Source organism: Mizuhopecten yessoensis, unplaced genomic scaffold (assembly GCF_002113885.1).
Source record: "Mizuhopecten yessoensis strain PY_sf001 unplaced genomic scaffold, ASM211388v2 scaffold4359, whole genome shotgun sequence".
Taxonomy (NCBI): domain Eukaryota; kingdom Metazoa; phylum Mollusca; class Bivalvia; order Pectinida; family Pectinidae; genus Mizuhopecten; species Mizuhopecten yessoensis.
In genome coordinates, this window is record NW_018405506.1 from 1,156,309 (window position 1) to 1,183,255 (window position 26,947).

The following is a 26,947-nucleotide window of genomic DNA, read 5'->3' on the forward strand; positions in this document are numbered from 1 at the left end:
ACAATCATTTTATCGCAACATACTCGAGCATCCGGCGCGGGTTGAATACACAGAAATAACATGTTAGATTCCTCTTTTGAAAATTACTTGGAAACCGTTTGACCAGTCGAAAAAGATATACATGGCTACTGACCCTGTCGATGATAGAGGTGTTGCTAGTAGCAGTCAGGGAAGTCGCTATGGCCTTGCTTTGGCCACTGGCATACGTCACGGTGGTAGTGAAGCCAAGCGCGGCCCCATCAGCCACGGTGGAGGCGAGCTGCACGATGACCTCAAACAGGATTGAGTTGTCGTCATACAAACCATTGCTAACCAGGGCGTCACTACCTGAGAAACGTACATGTATATGTTGTATAAAGTGTTATTTCACAGAAACATTTTAATGTTGATTTCCATTACAGTAAATTATGATTTATAAGAGTGAACGCTATTCAACAAACATTATGACGTTGTTCGCGCTGTACATCCGATATATGCAATTGAAAAGCTTTTAATTTACCAACCAAAAGGATCTGAAAACAGGCAAATTCTATATTACTTATACTTCAGATAAATCTCAACCACACATTTAAGACAAAAACGTGTGTGTAGGCCACAGAGGTAACACGTACGTTTAAGTGGAACCTTAAACTTTAATAAATAAGCAACGAATAAATGCATAGATAAATACACTTTCCTTACGAGTCATTCGAACTGATGGAAATAGGAAGTGCGTCATTGATTTTGATACTAAGTATATTATCTCGCTACATTGCATTATGAAAGTTGACGGAAAGTCCGACATGACTAAATGTTGCATCTGGTAAGATACCGAAACATATCCGGGTGTCCTACTTCTGATTCTTTTGGCTTTTATCTTATCTGTTTAATTATTTTTGTTTTGGTTTACTGTGTGGTAATATAACCACATGCTCATGAGTCTTGCTGTAGATAGAAGTCGAAAGTGAAAAATTGTACAAGTCAATAACAGTTATGTGAAACTTTACGCAAGTTTATGTTTTATATAGTAAGGCTAAAAGTTACAATCTTATTATTAACCCGCTTCAAGCTAGCACTTCATGTGTTTGCCTTTAGGAAACACATATTTCGTATTACGTCATCTATGGTGTTTCGTGACTTTCTTTAAGGTGTAAAGGGGGTGCAAATGTGTGAACATCCGTACACTCGTTTTGGCACTAAATTGCTTTGTTAGTCGAAGGAAGTTAGGATACTTACCTACGTTGGTGACGTAACTAGCGTTAAAGGTCGCCCTATTGTTGTCACCGGTTGGCCACGTGTCGAAAACTGGCTCGAGCGTCTGGTCGAGACACGGAAAGTTGTCTCCAGCGGACATGATACGCAGACCACACACGTGCAGACCGGCTGTAGTGGACTCCACGACTACCAAGAGGTCAGCACTCTCGCCGGGCGCAATCTTGACGATGATGCTATACACCATTGGGAAGCCGATGGGTGCCACTGTCAGGGTAGTGTTCTTGATCAAATGAATGTATGGAGTGGTGGTCTACAAATGAAAATGATCAACATGACAAGATGACGAAGGCAGCCTAATCATTTGAGCCAAAATTACAAACATGGCATTACTATCGAGAAAACCTGACAAATAAAACCTCCACATGGAAAGGGAATGACGACAATTATCAGCAACATAGACACTAAAAGACAAATACAGATTCACCATGAAGACAAAAAGACAAACACCGCTCCATCAGTAAAACAAATGTTAACACAGATAGAAATAATACATAATACCAGATAGGGAAACGCCTGATGATATAAATATTGGTTTTGAAAAAGGCATTACAGCGAGACAGATAATAGAAACATCAAAAGCTACTAAGGCGGAAACATGATGAGAAGTAAGGTCACAATGCCAGCTATACAAGTATTGGTAGTCACAAATGGTAGCGATACGGTTAACAGCAGAACTGATAAATGAAATCAATTCTGAAATGGAAGGGGCAAATGATAGCACAACGAGTTAAGAAAGTAACCACTTTTAGCAAAACAGGACACGGAGGTGACATATTTTATCATCACTGGTAAAGAATTTGACTAGTGCTATAAATGTAGGTAATGAATACCGAAAGAAAAAAAATGGCTGCGGCTAAAAAGCAAACCGACAATAAAGCAAATGACAAAAATCAAAATGACAAGACACCAACTTGTTCGGCAGTAAACTATTCTTATTAACAGTTGTCGTTTTGCTATTAAAGTAAAATAAGAGTTTTCGCCCAAGTCTGCGGGGAACATGGGTCGGTAGTTCTTACGGGAGCGACAACACCGCTACTGATAGCACTTACGGGAGCGACAACACCGCTACTGATAGCACTTACAGGTGCGACAACACCGCTCCTGATAGTACTTACGAGAGCGACAACACCGCGACTGATAGTACTTACGGGTGCGACAACACCGCTACTGATAGCACTTACAGGTGCGACCACACCGCTACTGATAGCACTTACAGGTGCGACAACACCGCTCCTGATAGTACTTACGAGAGCGACAACACCGCGACTGATAGTACTTACGGGTGCGACAACACCGCTACTGATAGCGCTTACAGGTGCGACAACACCGCTACTGATAGCACTTACAGGTGCGACAACACCGCTCCTGATAGTACTTACGAGAGCGACAACACCGCTACTGAAAGTACTTACGAGAGCGACAACACCGCTACTGATAGTACTTACGAGTGCGACAACACCGCTACTGATAGTACTTACGGGAGCGACAACACCGCTACTGAAAGTACTTACGAGAGCGACAACACCGCTACTGATAGTACTTACGAGAGCGACAACACCGCTACTGATAGCACTTACAGGTGCGACCACACCGCTACTGATAGCACTTACAGGTGCGACAACACCGCTACTGATAGTACTTACGAGAGCGACAACACCGCTACTGATAGTACTTACGGGTACGACAACACCGCTACTGATATTACTTACGGGAGCGACAACACCGCTACTGATAGCACTTACGGGTACGACAATATCGCTACTGATAGTAATTACGGGTGCGACAACATCGCTACTGATAGTACTTACGGGTACGACAACACCGCTACTGATAGTTCTTACGGGAGCGACAACACCGCTACTGATAGCACTTACGGGTACGACAACACCGCTACTGATAGTACTTACGGGTACGACAATACCGCTGCTGATATTACTTACGGGTACGACAACATCGCTACTGATAGTAATTACGGGTGCGACAACACCGCTACTGATAGTACTTACGGGTGCGACAACACCGCTGCTGATAGTAATTACGGGAGCGACAACACCGCTACTGATAGTACTTACGGGAGCGACAACAGCGCTACTGATACAAATGTAGTACTTACGGGTGCGACACACCGCTACTGATGGTACGTACGGGGGCGACAACACCGCTACTGATATTACTTACGGGAGCGACAACACCGCTACTAATACAAATGTAGTACTTACGGGTGCGACACACCGCTACTGATGGTACGTACGGGTGCGACAAAACCGCTACTAATAGTACATGTACTTACGGGAGCGAAAACACCGCTACTGATACAAATGTAGTACTTACGGGTGCGACACACCGCTACTGATGGTACGTACGGGTGCGACAACACCGCTACTAATAGTACATGTACTTACGGGAGCGACAACACCGCTACTGATACAAATGTAGTACTTACGGGTGCGACAACCCCGCTGATAGGATTTATGGCTAATTGTCCGACCCAAATCTTCGTTGGTGAATACATGAAACCAGCACTGATCCATTCCTTAGCGTTCATTTCGTCATGGTCAAGGACCTCCAGATCAACAGCCACTAACATCTTGTCCTCTGCCACGTCAGTGTTCAGATCGAGGTTACACACTCCGCCCACGTTGTATACGGCTCGGTTGTTGATATTGTCATTAAATCTGTATCAAAGTTTTCAATTAATCAAATGGGTTTTTTAATCATTAGTTAATAAATTAAAATAAAATATAAAAAAAAAATCTCTAGTTTTTATCAACAAATTTGAACATTGATCTTTACGTATCTAAACGAAATTTATACAGAGACTTCTAGAGTTTGCACAAAATCCTGATCAGCTGGTTATATAAATACGTTATGAATATTTCCATTGATTAAGTACGGCCATCATCGGAGAAAGTATTATCCGCTGGATCTTTTATATAACGACTATTTAACAAGTAAGTCCAGATAATTCTAAATGTTCCACTCTCTCTGATAGCCAGAGGATGTATTATTCCAACATAAAAATGAATAAAATGTTAATATAATAATCATTATTATACTACATGTATTTACACCGACTTTAAATAACATTATAAATTCAGTATCAGGAATTTTTAGTGTGAGAATACTCAAGAAGAAATTTAGAATGACGGATTTTCCCCATTTTGGAATATATTTTCTAGAATAATCACTCGCCAGGTTACGTCATAAATCGGAAATAATATCCACACGAAGGTGATTCACATACCAAAATAGTCAGTCATAAATTGTTATAAAATATTAAAAAAACATTGTGAGATTACAGCACAGATTCCAGTGTAAATATGCGTATCGAGAAGCCAATGACAAGAATATTGTTTTTAAAATATTTTTCTACGTGATCAATAGGCCTAGAAGTTGTTTGTAAGATATGGTATTTAGTTTACTTTTTTATGAAAAGAGAAATATGTAAGGCGGTAGTAATTCGATTTTTAACAGGTATCACAAGGTGATTTAAGGGTTTGTCGTTTGAACAATTTTTCTCTTCAATCGCACGAACACTAATATCTCGAGTTCACTTGGGTAACCTTACCATTTTATCAACGTTATTGCGATGAGTCAACTGTTGTCGAGACAAAACCCTTAACACACAATGTGATAATCTATAAATACATTACAAATGTTGCACGATTTTTCACATTGCCTTCTATACAGGGGTAAATGAAGTGAGAATATAACCAGAGGAAGTACAATACTTACTTGGATGTGTAAGTGACCTTGTCGTTTAGCCAGGCAGGCATAATGCAAGGCAAGTTTTCCCCCACCGACAAAATCTTCGACCGACACACCTTGAACTTCGAGGAGGTGTTACCGCTGGCCATGATAAACTCTATATCCATCTTAGAGTACGTGTCGGTACGGGCGGTAGTAACCTCCAGGACGGCTCGTGTAGCTAGTCCTATTAGTACGTTGTCTGTGCCAATACCGAATGTCATGTTGAACTCAGGGGAAGTCACGTTCTGTATGACAACAATCAATACAATATGTATTGTGTGTCAACTATCCGTAAAAGATTTATTGCGTGTCAAATATCCGTACAAGATTAATTGTGTGTCAAATATCCGTACAGGATTGATTGTGTGTCAAATATCCGTACAAGAAATATTGCTTAGCCGATTTCCGTACAAAACCTGTTTTGCAATTGATTAAAACAGAATACAAATACAAGGTAAATAACTGTACAAGAAACATCAATGAGAACTATTTAGCATAAGTCAAAATAAAGATTATTTACTGATATATAACAGAATCATTCCTGTTTGTGATTTATGTCCATGTGTTGTATTTCTGATAATTAATTAAATTTGATACATACCGCAGTACCGGCATTGGTTCCTGCAATGGTAAATAAGGTTGTTATCGTGGTACTTTGCTCCGCGTTACTCAGCATCACCGTCAGATCGTGCTGTGAGCTCACTGTTGCGGAAGGATGGTCTAACGGTGTGAAGACAATACGGGCTTTAATCGAGTTGGCTAGCTGAGAGGAAGCCTCAATGGGAAGATTGGTTACGCCCCCGAAGTCCGTAACGCTCTTGTCAGCGTAGCTTCCAGCCGAATTCCTCGCGAAGTATATTGTAGCCTTGTCCAATGTCACACAAGGTAGATTGTTGCCAGCCGAGATGAGAACAACTGAACAGAGCTGAAACACTGGCGCGTCATTGATCAGGGGGGTTTCCACTGTCAATTGGTACGAGGAGGTTGTGTTATAGGGTATTGCGATATTCAATATAATTGCGGTCGACTTGTCGATTTCAACATTTGAATCGTAGCCCGGATCAACGCTCAGATTCGGGAATGACTGCAAACAAAAACAATCACGGTGCAAAGTTACAGTTACAGATGAAGTGATATTTTCAAACAGATGATTTTTCTGTAAAATTGCTGTGCAATATCTACGGCACAACGTAGGATGTTTACAATTAGTTTATTTCTATTAGGAACTTATTTTGTAAACAGAAAATGAACAACTATTTTCATATAGTGTTACGCAAAAATGTTAACTTCCGCTTTTCAGGAGAGATCGAAGGGCGAAATGCTATCTAAAATAATAGAGTTCCAAAAATGATTTTCTGTTCTTAGGGAACCAAGAATCATGATAATGGACCGTCAAACATGCTGTAATGAAGACTTATCAAGTTTATTCAAATACATGACCTTGACCTACTTTGATTGTCATAGGAGTCAAATGTATAACAACAACATTTCTACGTATTCTCTTAAATGACAACGAGGCTTATTGCCACCTCCATGTAATACTCTGAGATGAAGGGCGTTCAATTTTATAAAAATAAATAACATGTTTTTTCTTTTTTTTTTAGAATGATTTAAAAGTTATTCAGTAATACAACACTTTTGTAATGTTGTTGTTTTGACACTACAGTAACTCAGGACTTGAAATGGTTACAATGAAAATTTACTTATATGATCTTCTTTAGGATAACTTATGGAATTAGGGACTGGATATTCGGTCTATAGCATGTTGGCTTAAAGAGTTTTCAAGTCAATTTATTGACCTTCTCTCAAGTAAAATCTGTATCATGATGACAAAGGTAATCGTGTGTATTCAAATGACAAATGAATAACTGACCATGTAACAGAAGCATTCAGGTTAAACGTTCGACCGAAGTAACAACTATATAAGCCCGTCAAATAAGTAGCCAACAATTCCTATTTGTGAAATATATCGAGTGAGTCCTAGACCTACGAATCAATGCTGAAGGGTTGTAATGTGTACCTTTGCTTTCTATTTCTACTCTCCACGTCAAGTATTAAACAGATAGTGTAAAGGGACACCTGCCAAACTTCAATTTGTAGAGGAGTTTGCTTTACAGGTAGAAGAAGATGTTTGAAGCTTTCAAAACAGTGACTTGAAAAGCTATGTGTTTGGCAACCTAATATGAGTCTCCCATCCTCCTTGGGGTAAGATTCTCCTTGCTTATATGAAGGTGCAAAAATGGGAAAAAGAGATAAAACAATATCTTGATTCTTTGAGACTTCGCTTTCTATCAGGCTGTCTGGCACGACTCAGTCAGCTGGTGACACTTACCCCATCTAGCGTGTTTATCTCGGGAATTCCTTTGCTGGAGGTGGTGGCTGCCCATATCTGACTTCCTGATATGTCCAATGCGGCCCCTACATCGAATGTTTGGTCCACAAAGGTCGAGTCTAGGTATGTATGAACTATGAACTCGAACTCTATGACGTTGTCGTCGTAGGCATCATCACTGACGCGGGAACCTGCACGCAGTGTATACAATTGTTACAAGTTAACACAACACCTTCAAACTCTTTAGAGACTTCCAAGGACTTTAGGTATTATTAAATTGGCTTAAATGTCTATGCTGAAGGGTTTTAATGTGTACCTTTGCTTTCTATGTCTACACTGCATGTCAAATATTAAACAGATAGTGAAAGGGCACACCTGTCAAAGCTCAATTTGTAGAGGAGTTTGCTTTACAGGTAGAAGAAGATGTTTTAAGCTTTCAAAGAAGTGACTTGGAAAGCTTAGTGTTTGGAATATTGAATATTCTCGGTGAAAGATTATTTCAATATATTACTGTGAGCGTATTAATATCGCATCTTTCACCATTATATTTATAAGCAATATTAGCTTTACGTCACTCATCTCATCTGGCTAGAAAACCCCTCGTCGAAACTGTAAAACCAGGATCACCTCTCTTTGCCTGTGTGCAACAAACGCGTGCTCTTAAGTGTGAATCTGTAAAACCAGGATTTCCGTCTATTTGGCTGGTAGCAACACACACACGCCTTTTAAACATCATCCCCAGCGGTTTAAATGCAAATGAGATTTGTACCATACTGATGTAAGGGCAGAGAACGGTTTTAATGAACTGTCAACATTTACCTTAGCTATTCACTCGCTACAAAATGGTGGAGACATCGCTTTTTTATCCTCAAGATTTGAAATGATCTATTTTGTCTTCCATTTTCATATAACCAAATCAATAAAAATCAATGACACACATGTACGTTATGTGTCAATTAAAAACGATTCTGTTAGTTGTTTTTTTATGTTCAAACATTGGCAGTATTACAATAATTATTTATGGTTTACTGCTCCAAGATAACAAAAATAGAAACAGATTTGTCATTAAAATTGATAACTTGTAAAAATAAAACCAAACCTTTTGGGACTTCCATTAGACAGAATAAAATTAATGTACAATCGCTCTAACCAATTGGTCTGCCTCTTCAACTGTGCTACATTTATATGTAAACAGAAGTTAAGGGGGAGGGGCTGTTGTTACTGTTTATATGAGAACAACATGCCCAAGTACCTTAGCGGTCACCTGAGTCAATCATTAAGCTGAAGAAGAATTTTGAAATGAGTGCTAAGTTGGAATTATTTCCACACAAAAACATATGAAATATAGTCAAAAGTGTTTTCCCCTATATAAACTATAGAAAAATGTACTCCTTCTGCAGGGGATGAATGAATGACCTATGGGTTATAAAGTTTACAATTCCTATAAAGACCTTTCGGACATATCCTTCCACCTAGAGAATTTGATTCTTGGACTTCTGGGTCTGAAGAAGATTTCTTAAATTTTACCGTAGTTCCCCCAGGTGGAGCAGAAACTTTATTTTTACACTTTGATATTCTCTTAAGGTTGCTCTCTACCAAGTTTGGTTGAAAGCCATTCATTGGTTCTTGAGAAGAAACCAAAAATGTAAAAAGTTTTCGCAAGACGACGGACGGAAAGCGATCAAAATAGGTCACTTATGCAAAGCTAAGGTGACCTAAAAACAATATGCAGTGGAACAGGGATTCCTTAAGTATCATTTATGGTTTGAATCTCGCTTTGGTCGATTTCATGGGGTTATGAATTGAGTTGGTCTTGAAACAAATTTAATGAACTGCGAAGTAAGGCATAGTGTCCAATATTACTTAATTGAATGTGTTATTGCTGCTGCTGTTGTCTACAATAGAGTAAATCTAATTCACTCATTGACTTGTTTAAGTAAGATGACCATATGCACCCAAATCGGTTTGTAATGTGGTTACCTGAATTGAGGAATGTGCCTCCATTCACTTCCGCCATCGCATTACCAAGACCAGTCGTTGCAGGGTAAAGTGTGTTGGTTACAAGACTACTGTCGTAGCCACAGTTGAAGTTAGACCCCATACTCTTGATTTTTGCGCTGCAGATAGTCATGACGGAGGACGTGTTGAGAGGTGTGAAGCCGGTGAACGTCACGGACTCGCTCGGGTTGGGCAGATACAGTGATACGCCATATATATTGACAGAACCGATAGGCACCTCCCCTGGGCCAGTCACGTTAACTGTCGGCTGAGCGGAAATGACCTGCAAGACCACAACAGTTTATTAAAACTTGTGACTTTCAGAATTTCTGCAATGATGATCAAACTCTGGAAATCGTCATTCGAGTTCTACATTTCTTTTAGGGCCTGGGGTCAGCCAGGATTTACTACAATTAAAATAACCACAATATTCCCATCGCGTGCAAGGCCTGTCATGTAACATTAAACAGCTGTTTTAATGACATGTTTTTGTACACGGTACGGGTGCTTTGCACCCGAATCTCAATCATGTTCATATTAAGGTTTTATTTGGTAAAAGTAATCATCTGCTGATAGATATATTTGCTTTTCAGTAGCTAATATGCACAATTGGATTTTGTCAACAGAGAACAGTAAATACTCACCTTGTCCATAACGATATCTACGGAGCACTGACCAACCCAGAGGAATGCTTGGTTTTCATACTCGGCGCCCGCACTGATCCAGTACTGTCCATCCGTGACCAAAGGATTGTCTATCATTACAGCCTTGTAGCTAATCAGCATCTGACATTGTGCCAGAGTAGAGCAGAGGTTGTTGGTCACGACTCCCAGGTTTATCACAGCACGGTCGTACTGTAATAATAATATTTAAATAAACTGCAGTTCTACTAAAACTGTACCGCGGTCATGCTAGAACTGTATCGCGATGATACTAAAACTGTACCACAATCATACTGAAACTGTTCTGCGGTCATACTAAAAACTGTTTCGCAGTCATACAGAAACTGTACTGCGATCATACTGATACTGTACCGCGATCATACAGAAACTGTTCCGCAGTCATACTGAAACTGTACTGCGATCATACTGATACTGTACCGCGATCATACAGAAACTGTTCCGCAGTATTACTGAAACTGTACTGCGATCATACTGATACTGTACAGCGATCATACAGAAACTGTACTGCGAAAATACTGATACTGTACCGCGATCATACTGAAACTGTTCCGCAGTCATACTGAAACTGTTCTGCGGTCATACCGGAACTTTATTGAACAGGTAAGGGATAATAGAGTGATTCATAGAGCTTTTCCCCTTAGATTGATTTGCAAGACAGTCAAGTTTAAAGTTGCAAAAACGAACAATACTTTGAAGGTTACTTTGCGGAAGTTAGCACTCTTGTGGTAAAACATACAAAGGCAAAAATGGTGTTAAGCACTTAACAAGGAACCTATCGTGACTTACATAGACGCTTCCATCCTTTGACTCGTAGACAGGCATGGTTGAGCCAGTCATGCCTAGAGAACCTATGGAATCTACCTGGACATCACACAGAATCATGGCGGTGTTGGTGTTCCCCGGTGTGAATAGCTCCACGGTCATATCCGTATTGCCTGCTTTGAATGCAATGGTCAATGTGAACGCTATTACGTGTCCAACTTTGATCGGCGATGATGGAGCGTTCACATCCTTTGTCAGAGTGAACTCGGTTGCTGCTGGCGCTGCGGCTGTCTGTTAAAATGGGTCAGATTGAATAAAGGGCAGACACAGCATTGTTGTTATTGATGATAAACATTTAACTTTTATAGAAATAACTCCTTCATACAATATATGATTTCCATTAAATTTACATTTTACATTTAACTTCATAAATCTCAATAAATGTGTGGCTATATAAATGAATAGAAGTTAGTTTTGGGTCATTGTAACATGATTTACGTTATGACGTGGAGAAAACTGACCAGTAATCGGCCTTTATACTTAAAGAAATATTTATTTGATGAAATATTTGGTCTTTATATTTGATCAAATATGCATTTTATGATGACTTAATTTCCAAACAAAGGCGATTTCCTTTCAATGTGTGTCCTTATATCTGTACTGTTGGCTGATTTGTAGTGCAGTGGTTCAAAAACCTTCCTTCATTGTATCATGCATACTAGATATCCTCATATCATTGTATTTCTATTCTTCAACGCACATCACGTGTCGTTTTTTCTATATTTTGCATCGGGCATTTCATGTATGTAGTGTACATTATAGCATATTATAGCATGCTTGGCGATGTCCCCTCCCAAATATCGACACATTAATGTGAAATGGGAATAACATGAACATAAAAGAAAGGCTCACGCCGGCGATTAAAGTATGCGAGGCGAAATCATTAATCCGGTGTCGCGACGTTACTGGGAAAAGGGTATGTTTTAACTTAGGAGAGATGTTTATGTATTTGCCTCTGTTGTGTTAGCCTCTTGTGTGTTGGCCTCTAGTGTGTTCGCCTCTTGTGTGTTGGCCTCTAGTGTGTTCGCCTCTTGTGTGTTGGTCTACGGTGTGTAAGCCTCTTGTGTGTTAGCCTCTTGTGGATTGGCCTCTGGTGTGTTAGCCTCTTGTGTGTTAGCCTCTTGTGTGTTGGCCTCTAGTGTGTTGGCCTCTTGTGTGTTGGCCTCTAGTGTGTTCGCCTCTTGTGTGTTGGCCTCTGGTGTGTTAGCCTCTTGTGTGTTGGCCTACGGTGTGTTAGCCTCTTGTGTGTTCGCCTCTTGTGTGTTGGCCTCTAGTGTGTTCGCCACTTGTGTGTTCGCCTCTTGTGTGTTAGCCTCTTGTGTGTTGGCCTCTTGTGTGTTAGCCTCTTGTGTGTTATCCACTTGTGTGTTGGCCTCTTGTGTGTTAACCTCTTATGTGTTAGCCTCTTGTGTGTTAGCCTTTTGCGTGTTTGCCTCTTGTGCGTTGGCCTACGGTGTGTTATCCTCATGTGTGTTAGCCTTTTGTGTGTTGGCCTTTTATGTGTTGGCCTATCGTGTGTTAGCCTCTTGTGTGTTAGCCTCTTGTGTGCTAGCTTCTTGTGCGTTTGCCTCTTGTGTGTTCGCCTCTTTTGTGCTAGCTTCTTGTGTGTTGGCCTCTAGTGTGTTGGCCTCTTGTGTGCTAGCCTCTAGTGTGTTCGCCTCTTGTGTGCTGTCATTTGGTGTGTTAGCCTCTTGTATGTTGGCCTACAGTGTGTTAGCCTCTTGTGTGTTCGCCTCTTGTGTGTTGGCCTCTAGTGTGTTCGCCTCTTGTGTGTTAGCCTCTTGTGTGTTGGCCTACGGTGTGTTAACCTCTTGTGTGTTAGCCTCTTGTGTTTAAGCCTCTTGTGTGTTAGCCTCTTGTGTGTTGGCCTCTTTTGTGTTGGCCTCTTGTGTGTTGGCCTACGGTGTGTTAGCCTCTTGTGTGTTGTCATTTGGTGTGTTTGCCTCTTGTGTTTTAGCCTCTTGTGTTTTAGCCTCTTGTGTGTTATCCTCTTGTGTGTTGGCCTACGGTGTGTTAACCTCTTGTGTGTTAGCCTCTTGTGTGTTATCCTCTTGTGTGTTGGCCTCTTGTGTGTTGGCCTCTTATGTGTTAACCTCTTATGTGTTAGCCTCTTGTGTGTTATACTCTTGTGTATTGGCCTACGGTGTGGTGGCCTACGGTGTGTTATCCTCTTGTGTGTTAGCCTTTTGCGTGTTGGCCTCTTGTGTGTTGGCCTACGGTGTGTAATCCTCATGTGTGTTAGCCTTTTGTGTGTTGGCCTCTTATGTGTTGGCCTATTGTGTGTTAGCCTCTTGTGTGTTGGCCTACGGTGTGTTAACCTCTTGTGTGTTAGCCTCTTGTGTGTTATCCTCTTGTGTGTTGGCCTACGGTTTGGTGGTCTACGGTGTGTTTTCGTCTTGTGTGTTGACCTCTTGTGTGTTGGCCTCTTATGTGTTAACCTCTTATGTGTTAGCCTCTTGTGTGTTATCCTCTTGTGTATTAGCCTTTTGCGTGTTGACCTCTTGTGTGTTGGCCTCTTATGTGTTAGCCTCTTGTGTGTTAGCCTCTTGTGTGCTAGCTTCTTGTGTGTTGTCCTTTGGTGTGTTTGCTGGAGTGTGTATACCTCTTGTGTGCTAGCTTCTTGTGTGTTGTCCTTTGATGTGTTTGCCAGAGTGTGTATGCTTCATGTGTGTTGGCTTCTTGTGTGTTGTCCTTTGGTGTGATTGCTGAAGTGTGTTGGCCTCTTGTGTGTTAACCTCTGGTGTTTTTGCCTCTTGTGTGTTAGCCTCTTGTGTGTTGGCCTACGGTGTGTTAGCCTCTTGTGTGTTATTCTCTTGTGTTTTAGCCTCTTGTGTGTTTGCCTCTTGTGTGTTTGCCTCTGATGTGTTTTTGCCTCTGGTGTAATTGCCTATGTTGTGTTAGCCTCTTGTGTGTTTGCCTCTCGTGTGTTTGCCTCTGGTGTGTTTTTGCCTCTGGTGTAATTGCCTATGTTGTGTTGGCCTCTTGTGTGTTGGCCTGAATTGTGGTGACCAGAGCGTTTTGGCCGGAGTGTGGTGGCCCGAGTAGAGTGTAGGCCGGAGTGGGGTGGCCAGAGATTGGTGGCAGGAGTGTGTTGGCCTTTGCTGTGTCCTACTTACCGAACGTTTGACGATATGATGTGGATCCACGGGAAGGTCGACATCCTCACTAAAACACAACGGATAATAATTAGGTGCATATCACATGAGGGAAGTTGCAATAGTTTGAAAACTCTGTATTATTTTTGAATGACAAAATTATATTCACGTTTTATTTAATGTTTATTGTTATGAGTATTTACTCTTGCCATAGGAAATCCCAATACAAGGCTTTTATTTAATCGATACTGCACCAACGATTCCATCACTATGGTGATCAGGAAACAATGGGTACACTGTGTCTACTAGATGTCATGGTAAACGTCGTGTTTAACTGCATTGATCTCAATCGTGAGTAGTGAGTTGACCAGCTAAAGTAAAACAGAATGAAACAATTCTGTATACATAAATGCATATGCCTTAAAGCGCAACTATTATTTCTACTGATAAATCATTGGTGTCGTGAATACAAAATTACGTCTAACTCGTCAACAAGTGATATCTCATCAAGGATTGGTGTTGCAACAATGACCCATTTTTCTAGGAACGTTGTTCGAAATAGATCTCAATTAACAGGCACTGGCGCTTGTTTGGATGAACAAATGCAATAAAGTCGAATTGGTGTCAACTGTATGTCTCAGTTATCAAGTACTAAGTATTGATATCAAAAGCTGTTTCACTCATCAAATTTCAAAGTCAGAATTACAACTAGTCCGTTAAGTGTAGTTTACTTTCATTATGTTTACCGTCCTCTTAACACTTTGGGTTATGTAAGGAGTGCCTCCATGTGTGTATCGTATACGTGTTTATGTGCTGGATGTGGTATGTTGGGGTATTAACCTCCTGTCGATAGTGCAGATATAATACCGACTTTAAAGAGTACCTAATCAAAGATCGAGAAGACATCCAGCACAGAATTCCGCCCAGTCACATTATACTTATAATGGTTTAACAAGTTGTTGGCATTACCCTAGACGCTAACAGTTTAGCAGGAAATCACAGTTACTATAACAAGGACTTCGGTATGTGCCAGTCTTGCGACAGAACCCATTGCCTTCCTCACCTAGGGGAACATTCAAAATAAGGTCAAAACTGAGGAACTGCCAAGGAAGGCGCTAGGAAACAAAAAGATTATAAGAAGTCGAGAAAAATATAAAGATCCCAAATGTTGCAATAGGTACAGTTGGTTCGTTTTTTCGCTGTTGTGTCCTAAAATATAAAGCATTGATCCCTGTGTTGTATCTTTGAGCAAAATACTATACTCCGCTTGTTCCAGTCTACTCAGCTGTAAATGAGAACGTGGTTGGGCAGTGGTAGAATTGTAGAATGCTAGCTGTAAGCGCCGAAATGGCGGCACCGGCTGTATGCTCCCCATGGAGTTGAGAAAGATATTGGCTGGTTGCAAAGGCCCTATAACCACGGATAATAATTTGTGAACCGCTTTGAGACGACCTACCAACTAGGCTGTGATAAAGCGATATATAAGAACTTCGAATTATTGTTATTATTATTATTTGCTTTCAAATCATCACTTATTTATATTGACAGCGATAACATTTTGTCACTTGTAACTGATTACAGAAACGACTGTCCAGTTGGCGCGGTCAGATATATACTGCCAAGGGTTTGGACAGTGAAAAACTGACGGAGACTCCCTGCGATGTAGATCCAATTTCGAATGTACTTGTATGTTTATCGACGCGTCAATCTAAAAATCCACCAAGATTATTGATATTTGTCTGTATACATAACACAGGATGATTGATCATTGTTCCCAACACTCTTCTACCGTATACCTGTGGACCCAATACACCGCGGCGTAATCGATGTCGCAAGGATTGTGTGACAATATTGAAGACACGTTGCTCCGCTACTTGAATTGTTGATGTGATTTATTATACAATGGTTACATTTTTAAATCAAAGATCCGTGTAACCTGTTTATACCTTGGTAGGTAAAGCCAACTAATATTGAAGGCAGGTGAAAGTAAGTTAAAAAATATTGAAGAAAATCTAAGGATTGCCGAAAGTTTTCTTTGATATGTGTAGTGATGTGCAAACATCTTTTTAAAAAAGCATAATATATTTGACATGCATTGTGAGCGTGAATAAACCGAAAGTTTATACTGTGTAGGGCAACTTAAGCTGCGGTACTGCATGATTGCAAGATCAAGATTATGAATACTAGGCAGACTTATAGGGATCAACTGCATCTTGATGTTCGATCCCTGTTTGCCTGACTCTGAAAACAACTTTTTCTTGTGACTTGCTTTTTTTTACTAGGTTCTTAGATTTTCGTACGTAACGGTTGGTGATTTATTCATAATCACTATACATGTACACTCGGATGAAATAAATAATGTAAACCAAACATGGTATGGCTATATTGACATCGGTTCAACATTTCATAGTAGTACAGTTCTATCTACAGTCAGCTACACACGGCGCCAAGTCTCTCAGTGGGACAATTAATGAAGAATTTTTAATGTGTTCATCTCGTATCATCAAACACGAATCGGAAATTATAGTGTGACATCGGATAAGAAAACCCACCAGACATATAGTGTTTGCGATGTCCCGCCTCAGAGAATACATTTTGAAATCACTAGGCATAACCTGGGGCGTTGGTGTATTACGGTCATATATTCACATATCTCCCTTCTTCATCTTAGTAAATTCTGACGGCGTATAAATTAGCGCAGTGAAAAAAAGGCTTCGCGGATTGATATTTATTTCAAATACATGTATGTCGACGTCTACGCTTCAAGGAGATAACAGTCCGATTACAATTATTGTTTGTTTTTTTCTTCATCTAGATACATCGTCCATATTATAGATCCATTTTGTCTAATCATACAATAAAGGGATGCTTACAAACTTCTTATTCCATGGATGCACATTCAAATGTCTTTGACAGTAATGTAAACTGTGGCGGCTTCGTTCTGAAACATTCGACCTCGTCACTTAATGAGCAGTGTGCCAATGCGCATACATGACGACCGTTGTCAATAAATACAAATATTTGAAGGGTTTCTCACGTTACTTCATTAATATTTAAAAGCCATAAAAGGTAGAAAAAAATATCATGTTCACTGTGTATTTTCTAAGTTTACTTATATATCGATTTAGATGCACTTGTTCTCTACTGAGCTTTTTTTTTGATAATCTGGGCAATTTTCTAGAGTCATTAGTTTTTAATAATGGGATATCAGCAGAAGGACAGGAGAAGCACGAAGGAGTGCGGAAAAACGATGAATGAGTTGATATGATTTCTCATTATGTACAAATTATAACAATATATCATTGTAACAACGTTATTCTATCATAATAATTCAAAGAATGGACCGTGTCCGTCGTCACCTACACTCCAGACAAAAAATAAAAATGTTTTTAAAATTCAGAAACATCTGACTTGAGAGTGTTAAAGAGTTAACATACCACATGTTCTACCTAACGCAACCGCATCTCCGTCGCAAACCTGTACTAATCAAACATGGCCGACACCCCAATGGCTATGCATTACTGTAACATTACATTTGACAACCTGGCACGTACTGGATACACACTCGGGCATATCCTCTGTTCAATAACAATCACAAATGGAGTCGATTGTTGTTAGCTGCATTCAAAGTTAATAGTTACGTTTTATTTGTACCGTATTTCGTAAGGCAGTGGGTAATATTGATTTCTACCACAATACGCTGTGTTATTCCACTCTAAGATCATTGTATTAACATGCAGACTGTTTGATAAAGGTGAGTTATACACCACACGTGGTAAATGACCTTCCGTAGTTTTGATTGGTCGAGAAGATGAACCTTGACCGGACGACTTTTTCACACGCTTTTTTGCCGCGTGCTGTTTTGTTTACGTCGTCTGCTGTCAACATCAGGTAACTGTTGGTGACTTTTGTGAGGATATGCGATGGTGAAAGGAGGTTGTTAAGGCAATTTCAAAAGAAGATGTTACTTAAAGGTTTGATCGCTAGTTTCAGGCGAAATTGCTACAAACGCTCGGTATCGTTTCGACGCCATACCTTCGCGCGTCTAGGTCGTAACACCCAAACAAGATCTGTTCAGTGTCGGCAAATATTTCGTTCTTCCCACGTCCCGTTATCAATATCTTGGAGGGCCTGTATATTTTGGAACGCTCACTATAAACGTCAACCACAGAACCGTCACGTAGAAACGTCCCATGCCTATGGTTTTGGACATGGACAGCGATTAATTCGTCTTCATCACTTGGAGGGAGGCAGACAACGTACGATATGCTTACGCGCATATAGTCCGTGGTTAATTTATATCAATTAATGAAATACTGCATACTCTCAATATTTAAAGCCGTTCATCTATTGTAATTTTTTATGAAGTTGTTGCCGAAACATTAAGTTTGAAAATTATTAATTTTGTAATTTTTTTTTATTCAAATCAGAAAACACTACAGCTGTTTTCGACTGAGATTGTGGTAGAAACAGAACACACGACTCGTGGTTATTGAGTATGGTATTTATTTAGTTAGTTAATTTTCAAAAGTTACAGAATAACACTCGCTAAAGCTCGTGTCTTTTGTAACCTTTGAAAATCAACTAACTCGAGTGAAATAAATACCATATTCAACAACCACTCGTTGTGTAACCTCTATTTATAAGAACGTGGCTTGAGGGAGTTACGTAGTTTCTTTCTTTCATAACCAATCAGCGGCAATCATTTTCATTTGGAAATCTGCAACTCTTCTCTTGTTATTGTTAATGTTCCTATCCTTTCTTGTGGCTTACACTGGCCAAAGTTAATATGTAATTTCTCTTTTAAAGCAAAACATTTGATGTGAAATTTAAGCCTTTTTGTTTATTTATTTGAGTTTATATACATATGGTCTATTTATTAAATGTAAGACAGATAGCAGTACTGATTAGTGCCTAAAAAGTACAAAATTTTGTAGGCTTTACACTATATATATATATAAGCATCTTGTCAAAATGTACATGATACTTTGGTTGAATATGATAGATGATGTGAGCCCACACATTTTCCATGTCCTGTCGCAAATTCAACCTAGTCATAGGAAAAAATGTTTGCAGTATGGCCAGGGGTATGTCTTGTTTAACCTAAAACGATTGCATTGGGCAATTTACAAATGGTTTGAATTGTCACAGACCATCTCTTGTGTTCAATAACAGGCTAGGAATATAGCATCTTAGGCTGAAAGAGTGTAGAGCATGCTTAAACATTATTCTAAGGTTATTGTCATAGACTACTAGTTTATCCGTTGGCGATATCTGTGAGCTTGTAAAGTGCTAGTAATATACAGGCTCGTCTTTTTCCAAGTGGATAATTTGGAGAGCGTATTTGTTCTTGCAACGTGCAGCACCAATCGTAAGTGTAGGTTTCATAGCACCAAGGTGCACCCTGACAGTTCCCAGATATCTTAGTAATGTCCATTATGTGGCCTACAGAGAGTGGAGTAAAGAAAGGTCGTAGGGTCTCCAACTCAGCGACAATGGGTCTGCTGTCCTTTCGTGCACAAGCCACTACCGCCAGATGTGTTCAGCAAGTGACCCGGCCCTCCTTACAGAAAATACGTGTTGGATGTTTCAATAAGCGCTGAACGTGTGGATAGGAGAGTGTAGTTGTCATATACGAGTTAAATCTTGATACAGAGACGTCCAATATGTTTTTTGGTGTTCATACTGATCTCAGTCGGTGGAACTTTAAAATGTTGACAATTACTTACGCTAATATCATTTTAATAATACGTTTTGTGCGTTGTGTCACGCTTGATTTGATAAAAAAATGTCATAATATTGATGTGTTTACAACTTCACGAATATAACATTTTTATTAATATGTCAAACCATAAAACTAGTCTACTTTTTTCTATTTTTCTCCTATGTCAATCCTGTAACAACATTGAATAACACTGGAATGACGTTTTAAGGTAAGCTATTAGACAGAATTATATGCATGTCCCATTTTTAAGCCAAACTGATTTTATATTTAGATATCCCCTGGTTTCTTTACACATCCATTCAGATTGATGCGTTTGTATTAGATTTCAAGCCCTTTGTGTTTGTTTCTCAAATATTGCTCCGTACAAGTGTATTGATGCATCGTTATTAACACATTTGGAATTATATGATACTCTGTATACACACTCAATGTACAGTGTTATCCAGTGAATATACCCATTTCATATTTGTTTGCGTATTAATCAATGTAATATGACCTATCAGCACTGTGATTGGCTGAAAGTTTTAATTGTTTCAATTGTGACGTCACGCCTAGGACAAGTACATGACGTCACAGACTTCCGCACTGGAGTCAAAACGGCGGCATTTTACATTTCGAGGTTACATGAAAATTGTCAAGTTTCACGAATAAATGCCACAAATCTTGATTATGTGATAAAAAGGATCTTACACTCGTTTTCATTTCACCTGAAATTTATGAAACTCATCGTGATTTTTTTTATTCTAGCTCGCAAAAGGCTCGCTAAATTGATAAATTCCTAGACTCGTTTCATAAATCTCATATGAAATGGAAACTCATATAAGATCCTATATATATTCATGCTTTTCAAACAAAATATGTACAAGATGACATCAAGGTAAACAAAATTATAAATAAATCAATGTTTGTTTCACTTTAACTTGAAGGCTGGACGAATTGTTGATAATGCTACCACAGACAAAAAGTGTTTTAATAGGGCATGTAAAAATGTGATTTGAGCAGTCGCCCTATTTTTCTAAAACAGTTCATAAAAAAGTATAACATTGTATATTAAGGCCCAAACACAAATATAAATAAGTCACTTATACAATATAATTATGGCTGACATCGTAATCTGAAGTAGTAGTAATAGATGTTCAACTTACCTTTTCGAGCCTGGTGGAAGTGTTGGGATAAAAAAGAAATTTGTATTAGTTCATTTGGTCAATTTTGTTTTCACAAATGTTTTACTAAAATGGTATCATCATAGACCTGTTTTATTGAGGTACTTCAAAGTGTTTTGTCTCTAAGAAAACCCAAAACACATTGTTTCAAACATAGACGAAGCAACCCCCCCCCCCCCCCCCCTCCCTGTCATTACAGTGATCACGGTATTGGTGACACAGTTGACCCCCCATTAGAGTATTACAGTGATACAATTGGCCCTTTCCTTAACAAATTATTAAAGTGATATACTAGGCCCTCCTCCCTGTCACAGTATTACAGTGATATAAGAGCCCTCAGCCCCGTCACAGAATTACAGTGATTTACTAGACGTCCCCCTCCCCCGACACAGTTTTACACAGTATTATTCCTGAGAATTTCCCCTGAAAAAGTATTGTTAGATAGAATGTTACATAAATATTGTATTTTACCATCAAAAACGGTTTGGTTCTAAATAAAAAAAAAATCTTATTTCCATTAATACATGTGTACTGGTAATATGACTGAATATGTTTTATCGATCTTAAAACACATCATATATTGTTACGATTTAAAACAGTTATATTTTAAACGATAAAACTCGGAAATCAATAGGAGTGTAAATTTAAAGGTAGCTTTATAACTTTAAAATGATAATGGTACGGACCTTAGCATAAATACAGCACCAAGGACGCAAGATGCGGGCCGTACCATATCAATCAAACAAAATAATACCATATAGAGGTACAAGTTTGTTTTGGTGTCAGCCATATTGACACTGACAGGAAGTGACATTGGATTGGTAACAATGTGCACTACTTCGTCCAAGGAAAATGCCGAGGACGTTCGTTTTGTTATGAAAAGGCAGATATCGACATGACATATAAGCTGCGGGTGCATGATTGATTTAAAAAGAATGTATGCGAAGTTTAATGTATAAATGGATTGAAGCGTCCCTAATCTACACCACAGGACACCAAGACCAATTCAAAAAAACATATTACAGGTTTATTACGAAACTTTTGATCTTTGTACGAAATTTCTATTTGATCAATTTTGATTGTCGGTGACTAAGCATAGACTTTCCAATAGGATCACGAAGAGTAGACTATGTCTTAAACCAGCTACACTGTGTTTTATAGACTACGCGCTCTATATAAAATAATACCTTAATCTGCATGTAAAGAAAAATCAACCAAAACAGAAGATGCCAATCTGGAGCTTGTTATATTCGGTTCATGTTGCCTTTCGTTTTGTGCTGGCATCCCTGTTGTCTTCGTATCGATATTGATTTTCACTTCGATTATTGTTGATGACATTCGCTCTGTTTTATTTATTTCTGTTATATTTTAAACAGCGGTCTATCGATATTCGAAACAATATGTCTACTGTATGTCGAACCTCAGAAAAATGTGCTTATACTTACAGAATTTGTGTAGGACTTAGTTTGTTACAAAACATGCAATGATTAACGCATTCTAACCCATGGAATACCTTAGTAGACAGTGATACTGGCAGGTACCAAAAACGCATTTGTTATCTGAGTGCACCAATTAGGAGACGATGAAGCCCCTACCTATACAGCTTTAGTCCAATCAATACAGTCTAATTGCAAATGACATTGGTCCTCCAATGAAGCATCATGTAAATTGAGCGTCTGAAAGGTCCGGATTTGAGTTGAATGTATTTTTATGTACATACACATTATTGTCGTGTTGAAGTTTGCATATAGAGTGTTCTCCCATCGTTTATCATTACCTATGTAAATAGATACAACATACTTTACCTGGCAGTCTTCTATGGAATACATCGACGTAGATGTTCTCTGAATAGTTACACACACTGGGAGACTATAATGAGTTAAATTAGCTACTTCCATTGCCATCGCTTCGCTGATCTGTTGACATTCTATTGGTTCTTTGTGTATCTTAGCCGGTCATTATTTTTTATACATTTATAGCATTACATTTTCTGAATTTACTCTGTGTAAATATCGGCCAAAGTACACCATGATTTAACACGCAATATTATCTACAGAAGTTTGTTTGTAATTTGTATCGTTTTTATCATTGCAACGTCGTTACCGTTACATCTGGAGTCGGCTATCGGCGCCATAGGGCAAGCTGTATTTTTATTAGTATTATAAAATTATCACAATGATCGTTTTTTCATCAATATAGCTTAAGGTTAAAAGAAACAAATATTAACTATAATTTAATTTTGCCTATCTCCCCCATAATTTTTTTTTTGGTATATATCGTATATACCTAAAACGAAAAACAACTGATGACGGAACTACTTTTTACACTTCAGAATGCAAAATTACAACGCAGTTTTTTTAGTGCAATTTTTTAGTTTACGTAAAAATTAATTAAATCTTTAACTGTGCATTTACAACGTGTTTGTCTACTTTTTTAAAATTAAATTATAAAGAATGCCCAAAATTTTGTTTTGTTATATACGGTATATACCGAAAAAAAATGGTACTTCGCGGATTTATGCAAAGTGCACAATTTCTTTTTCGGTATATACCGTATATACCAAAACAAATTCTTGGTCATTCCTTAAGTATTATTATTGAAACGTGTGAATGTCTTTTATTTTTTCGGAATAAGTGCAATAACTGAGTAAGATTAAATGATGCTGTTTAAAAAAAATTCTAAGGTAGAAAGAGAGTTCAGAGTGGAAAGCCATTTTGGCATGTTAATAGTTGCATGACTTAGTATAGTTATGAGTTAAGTAAGACATATATGAATACGACAAATTAAACAAACTAACATTAGCAGGAACTGGCTGTCCCAATCTGACAATATTGCTTCAATTTAATTGATATGCAATAAGTTTCGTTGTAACCTTAAGGTCGAAAAATGAACATAGCTCCTTCCAAATATATTGTTAATAGGCCCACAATTTACGTCATCGTAGATAAGTTTGTGTACATGTAGCTCCTCCCATATATGATCACTAATACATCAGAAAAATCACGCCACGTTTATAATTTTCTTAGCTCCTCCCATTGTGCATTTTTGACGACGTTCCGGAGTTATGCTGTAATAAACTTAACTTGGCAAAACAGTATTATGGGATGCAAAATAGTGGAGATTTTAATTACACTTGCATAATAACTATCAACGTAATGCTCATTCCATGTATTGGCATAGCAAACATCCGGGTTTAACACCACATTACGAACGCTTTGATACTACACATATAAAGTGTGGCATGTGCGCGCTCAGATAAGTGTCTGAATCTCACAGTGGAATTTTGAATATAACTATAAATGATGGCCCCCTCATCTGTTACATACCTCCCATTCATACCTTTATACTTGTTTACCTAAAAAAAATTCCTTGTGTTAATACTGGCTGATACTTCGGTTAAGAAGTACTCTTAACTGTGCAATCAAACTACTCTACTTTAATTTATACTTTGTCTTTATGGCTTTAAGAAAAAGTAAAATACTGCCATGAATACCATACTCTAGAAGAAAAAACTTGCCCATACCCATTGTAGTAAGTACAAATAAACGTTTTTCTGCTCGTCATGTTATTTGACTCGGTTTGTGAGTTTGACATATTTGCCCGGACTCTAGGGCTTGAGGCCTATTCGTGCACTGGTTATTGGTTTGACAAAGTCATTATAGAAGGTCAACTAACGAACAAATTATGTACTTGCATTAACGATGTTGTCTTTTAAGATACTTCGGAGTTGAATGAGAATTTTGGCTTTCACATGTTTCATTACCGTAAAAGCTAAGTCATATTAGGTGATGCTATACGCACTGCCTATTGAGTACACAATATGAGATAGAATTATACATCATATAAAGAGTACCGTTTGGCGCATAGAACGATATCAGATAAACGACCGCACCGCCCACAGGTTCTATAGATATAAATCATCCCTAATGTTACATTGTAGGTATACAGATGTCTATTATGTTGTTAATGGTAGGTTTGATTCCAATATAAAACAATAGTCGTGACTCGTGCCTATAAATGTAGCGATATAAACTGTGCTGGAAACTGTTCATGTATGTCTGGTTGATTGATCTTTGTGACAACTTTTTGTTTTATAATAACAACAAATGTAGTCGTTCGCAAAAGAACATGAATAATGTCAATTAATATTTCATTTCATGTTATATTCGATTGTGTATCTTCAGTACCAATAGGATGGGCATGCGCGGTTTATCATTGTTATCAAAATATTGTCATAGTTTCGCTGGCTGTCCAAATCCAATTGTATATAAGACCTTTTGCGATGAAATATTAGTAGCTTAATAGCCTTAGGAATTGTACATTTATCAGCTAAGGATACATCTGTATTTTGTAAATATCATACTACTCAGCCATTGTGTTATACGTCCTCATAACCTTAGTTTCCCTCCTTCGTGCCTTAAACCTTTGTTTGCTATCTCCGTAGCTCCTGCTGTTTTTGTTGAAACTATTGTACATTTTTCAATTAATTTATTTTAAACTGGGTGATAATTACTTGTAATTAACACACCGAAACCACGTTTAGAGAAACATTCAGTTATTGGAGAATTTTCCTTTAAGAAGTATTCAATATATCATATGACCATTACTTTAATGTTGTTACTTAACCACTGTATTTTACTTAATTTGGGTTCCTAGAATTTGAGATAGTTATAGAAATAAATACATATACCATTTAATGTAACATTTGCAACCATTCTTACTCCGATCACAAAGTCGTTCAATGAAAACCCAAGTATTTCCAAACTATAATCAGATTTATTACTTTTGCTTATTTATTTATCTATTTTTCAAACCCTGCACAGTTTTTGTCTTTCGAGTTATGTACGATCGAAATGGTTTAACTTCATGGTATTTGGGAGATTATTTTAACTGTATTAACCACCCCCACCTCCCTCCACAAAATATTTGATTACTAAAAAGAGGTTTTAGAGAAATTATTCAAAATTACTTTTGTTGGGATTTCCATCAGGAATAAAGATGACATAACCTGTCATGTTTCAAAAATCTACGAAACTTGAAAAGTGATATGGACGTAATGTTTTCACCAGATCACATTTGAGATGTGATAGTTTCAGACAAATCTATTATATGTATATAAAAATCACAGATATAAAGTAATAATCTTTTACCAAGTCACATTAGAAATTGTACTTTGTACTTCATTTTTAGAATTTAAGAGATCTGCAAAGCAATTTTACTTGCAATGATTTATGATTTCCTCCCTTTTCCTGTATTGTATACATGTATATTTCTTAAAGCTGTAAATATTGTACATTTTATCATACATTGTATCATGACCATATGTAAGATGAGCTTCATGCTCAATATGTTATCAAGAATAAATAAAGCCTTTATTATTATTATTATATATTGTAAGAACAGCGAATCTGCATTCTCAAAAAACTTCCTTTTTTCTGGAAAAAAAATATCATTTACTCAAACAATTATACATCGTTCAACATGCCAAACCCTTCCTGTAACATTAAGAAATAATATGAATTTATGACATTGTGTTGTCAAATGTTAAGTATTAATAGGTTACTGACAGTAGGACACAATGATGATGTCATTTCAAAATGAACCAAGTAATTGTTTAAATGACAATATAGTTGACTCTATGAGCAGCAATCATATCACAAGGTGGACGGACTTGGAAACTTACCTTGAGAGTAGAGGAAAACGACGATACAAACACAGAGGACAGGGACAAATCCCTGTATATATGTGCCCATGACCAAACAGAGGACACAACCAGACGATGAAACTGCTCCTCGTTAATGGTGGTCTACTGAGACTGCGGGCCTCGATCTGAAACCGCTGTGACTCCAATAAAATATTGATGTTTTTGAAAATAACCGTAGACAGGTATACGCACCGCTGATTGCTTTATACTGTATCGACGCCAGAACGCTTGTCACAATTACCTGGATAAATATCACCAGTCCTACCTGTGGAAAGTCGCTGTTTTCGGAATGGCTTTCATGTGGCTTATATTGATTGCGCCCCTCGTGACGACAATATAGGCTGTACCAATAGGAATGATCAACAACGTTGATATCACAGCAATCGATCACATTGCCATTACAATGCTTTGGTGGTTAGGT

At 38.3% G+C, this 26,947-nt stretch overlaps 1 protein-coding gene across 2 annotated transcripts in view; it reads right to left on the reverse strand.

Annotated features, from left to right (window-relative positions):
- LOC110448839 overlaps window positions 1-26,725 on the reverse strand; it is a 40,673-nt gene extending 13,948 nt beyond the window's left edge. The window contains exons 1-12 of one of the 2 annotated variants that reach the window (XM_021495301.1): window positions 26,506-26,725; window positions 20,805-20,814; window positions 13,956-14,004; window positions 10,804-11,070; window positions 9,979-10,188; window positions 9,317-9,617; window positions 7,337-7,527; window positions 5,606-6,088; window positions 4,990-5,249; window positions 3,698-3,929; window positions 1,216-1,504; window positions 134-327 (exon numbers count right to left, since the gene is read on the reverse strand). In XM_021495301.1, coding sequence (XP_021350976.1) covers window positions 134-327; window positions 1,216-1,504; window positions 3,698-3,929; window positions 4,990-5,249; window positions 5,606-6,088; window positions 7,337-7,527; window positions 9,317-9,617; window positions 9,979-10,188; window positions 10,804-11,070; window positions 13,956-14,004; window positions 20,805-20,814; window positions 26,506-26,575 — 2,556 coding nt within the window. In that variant the 5' untranslated portion in view covers window positions 26,576-26,725. The remainder of the gene's footprint in view (window positions 1-133; window positions 328-1,215; window positions 1,505-3,697; window positions 3,930-4,989; window positions 5,250-5,605; window positions 6,089-7,336; window positions 7,528-9,316; window positions 9,618-9,978; window positions 10,189-10,803; window positions 11,071-13,955; window positions 14,005-20,804; window positions 20,815-26,505) is intronic. The other variant, XM_021495302.1, reaches the window with a different exon arrangement.
- Window positions 26,726-26,947: the final 222 nt, after the last annotated feature.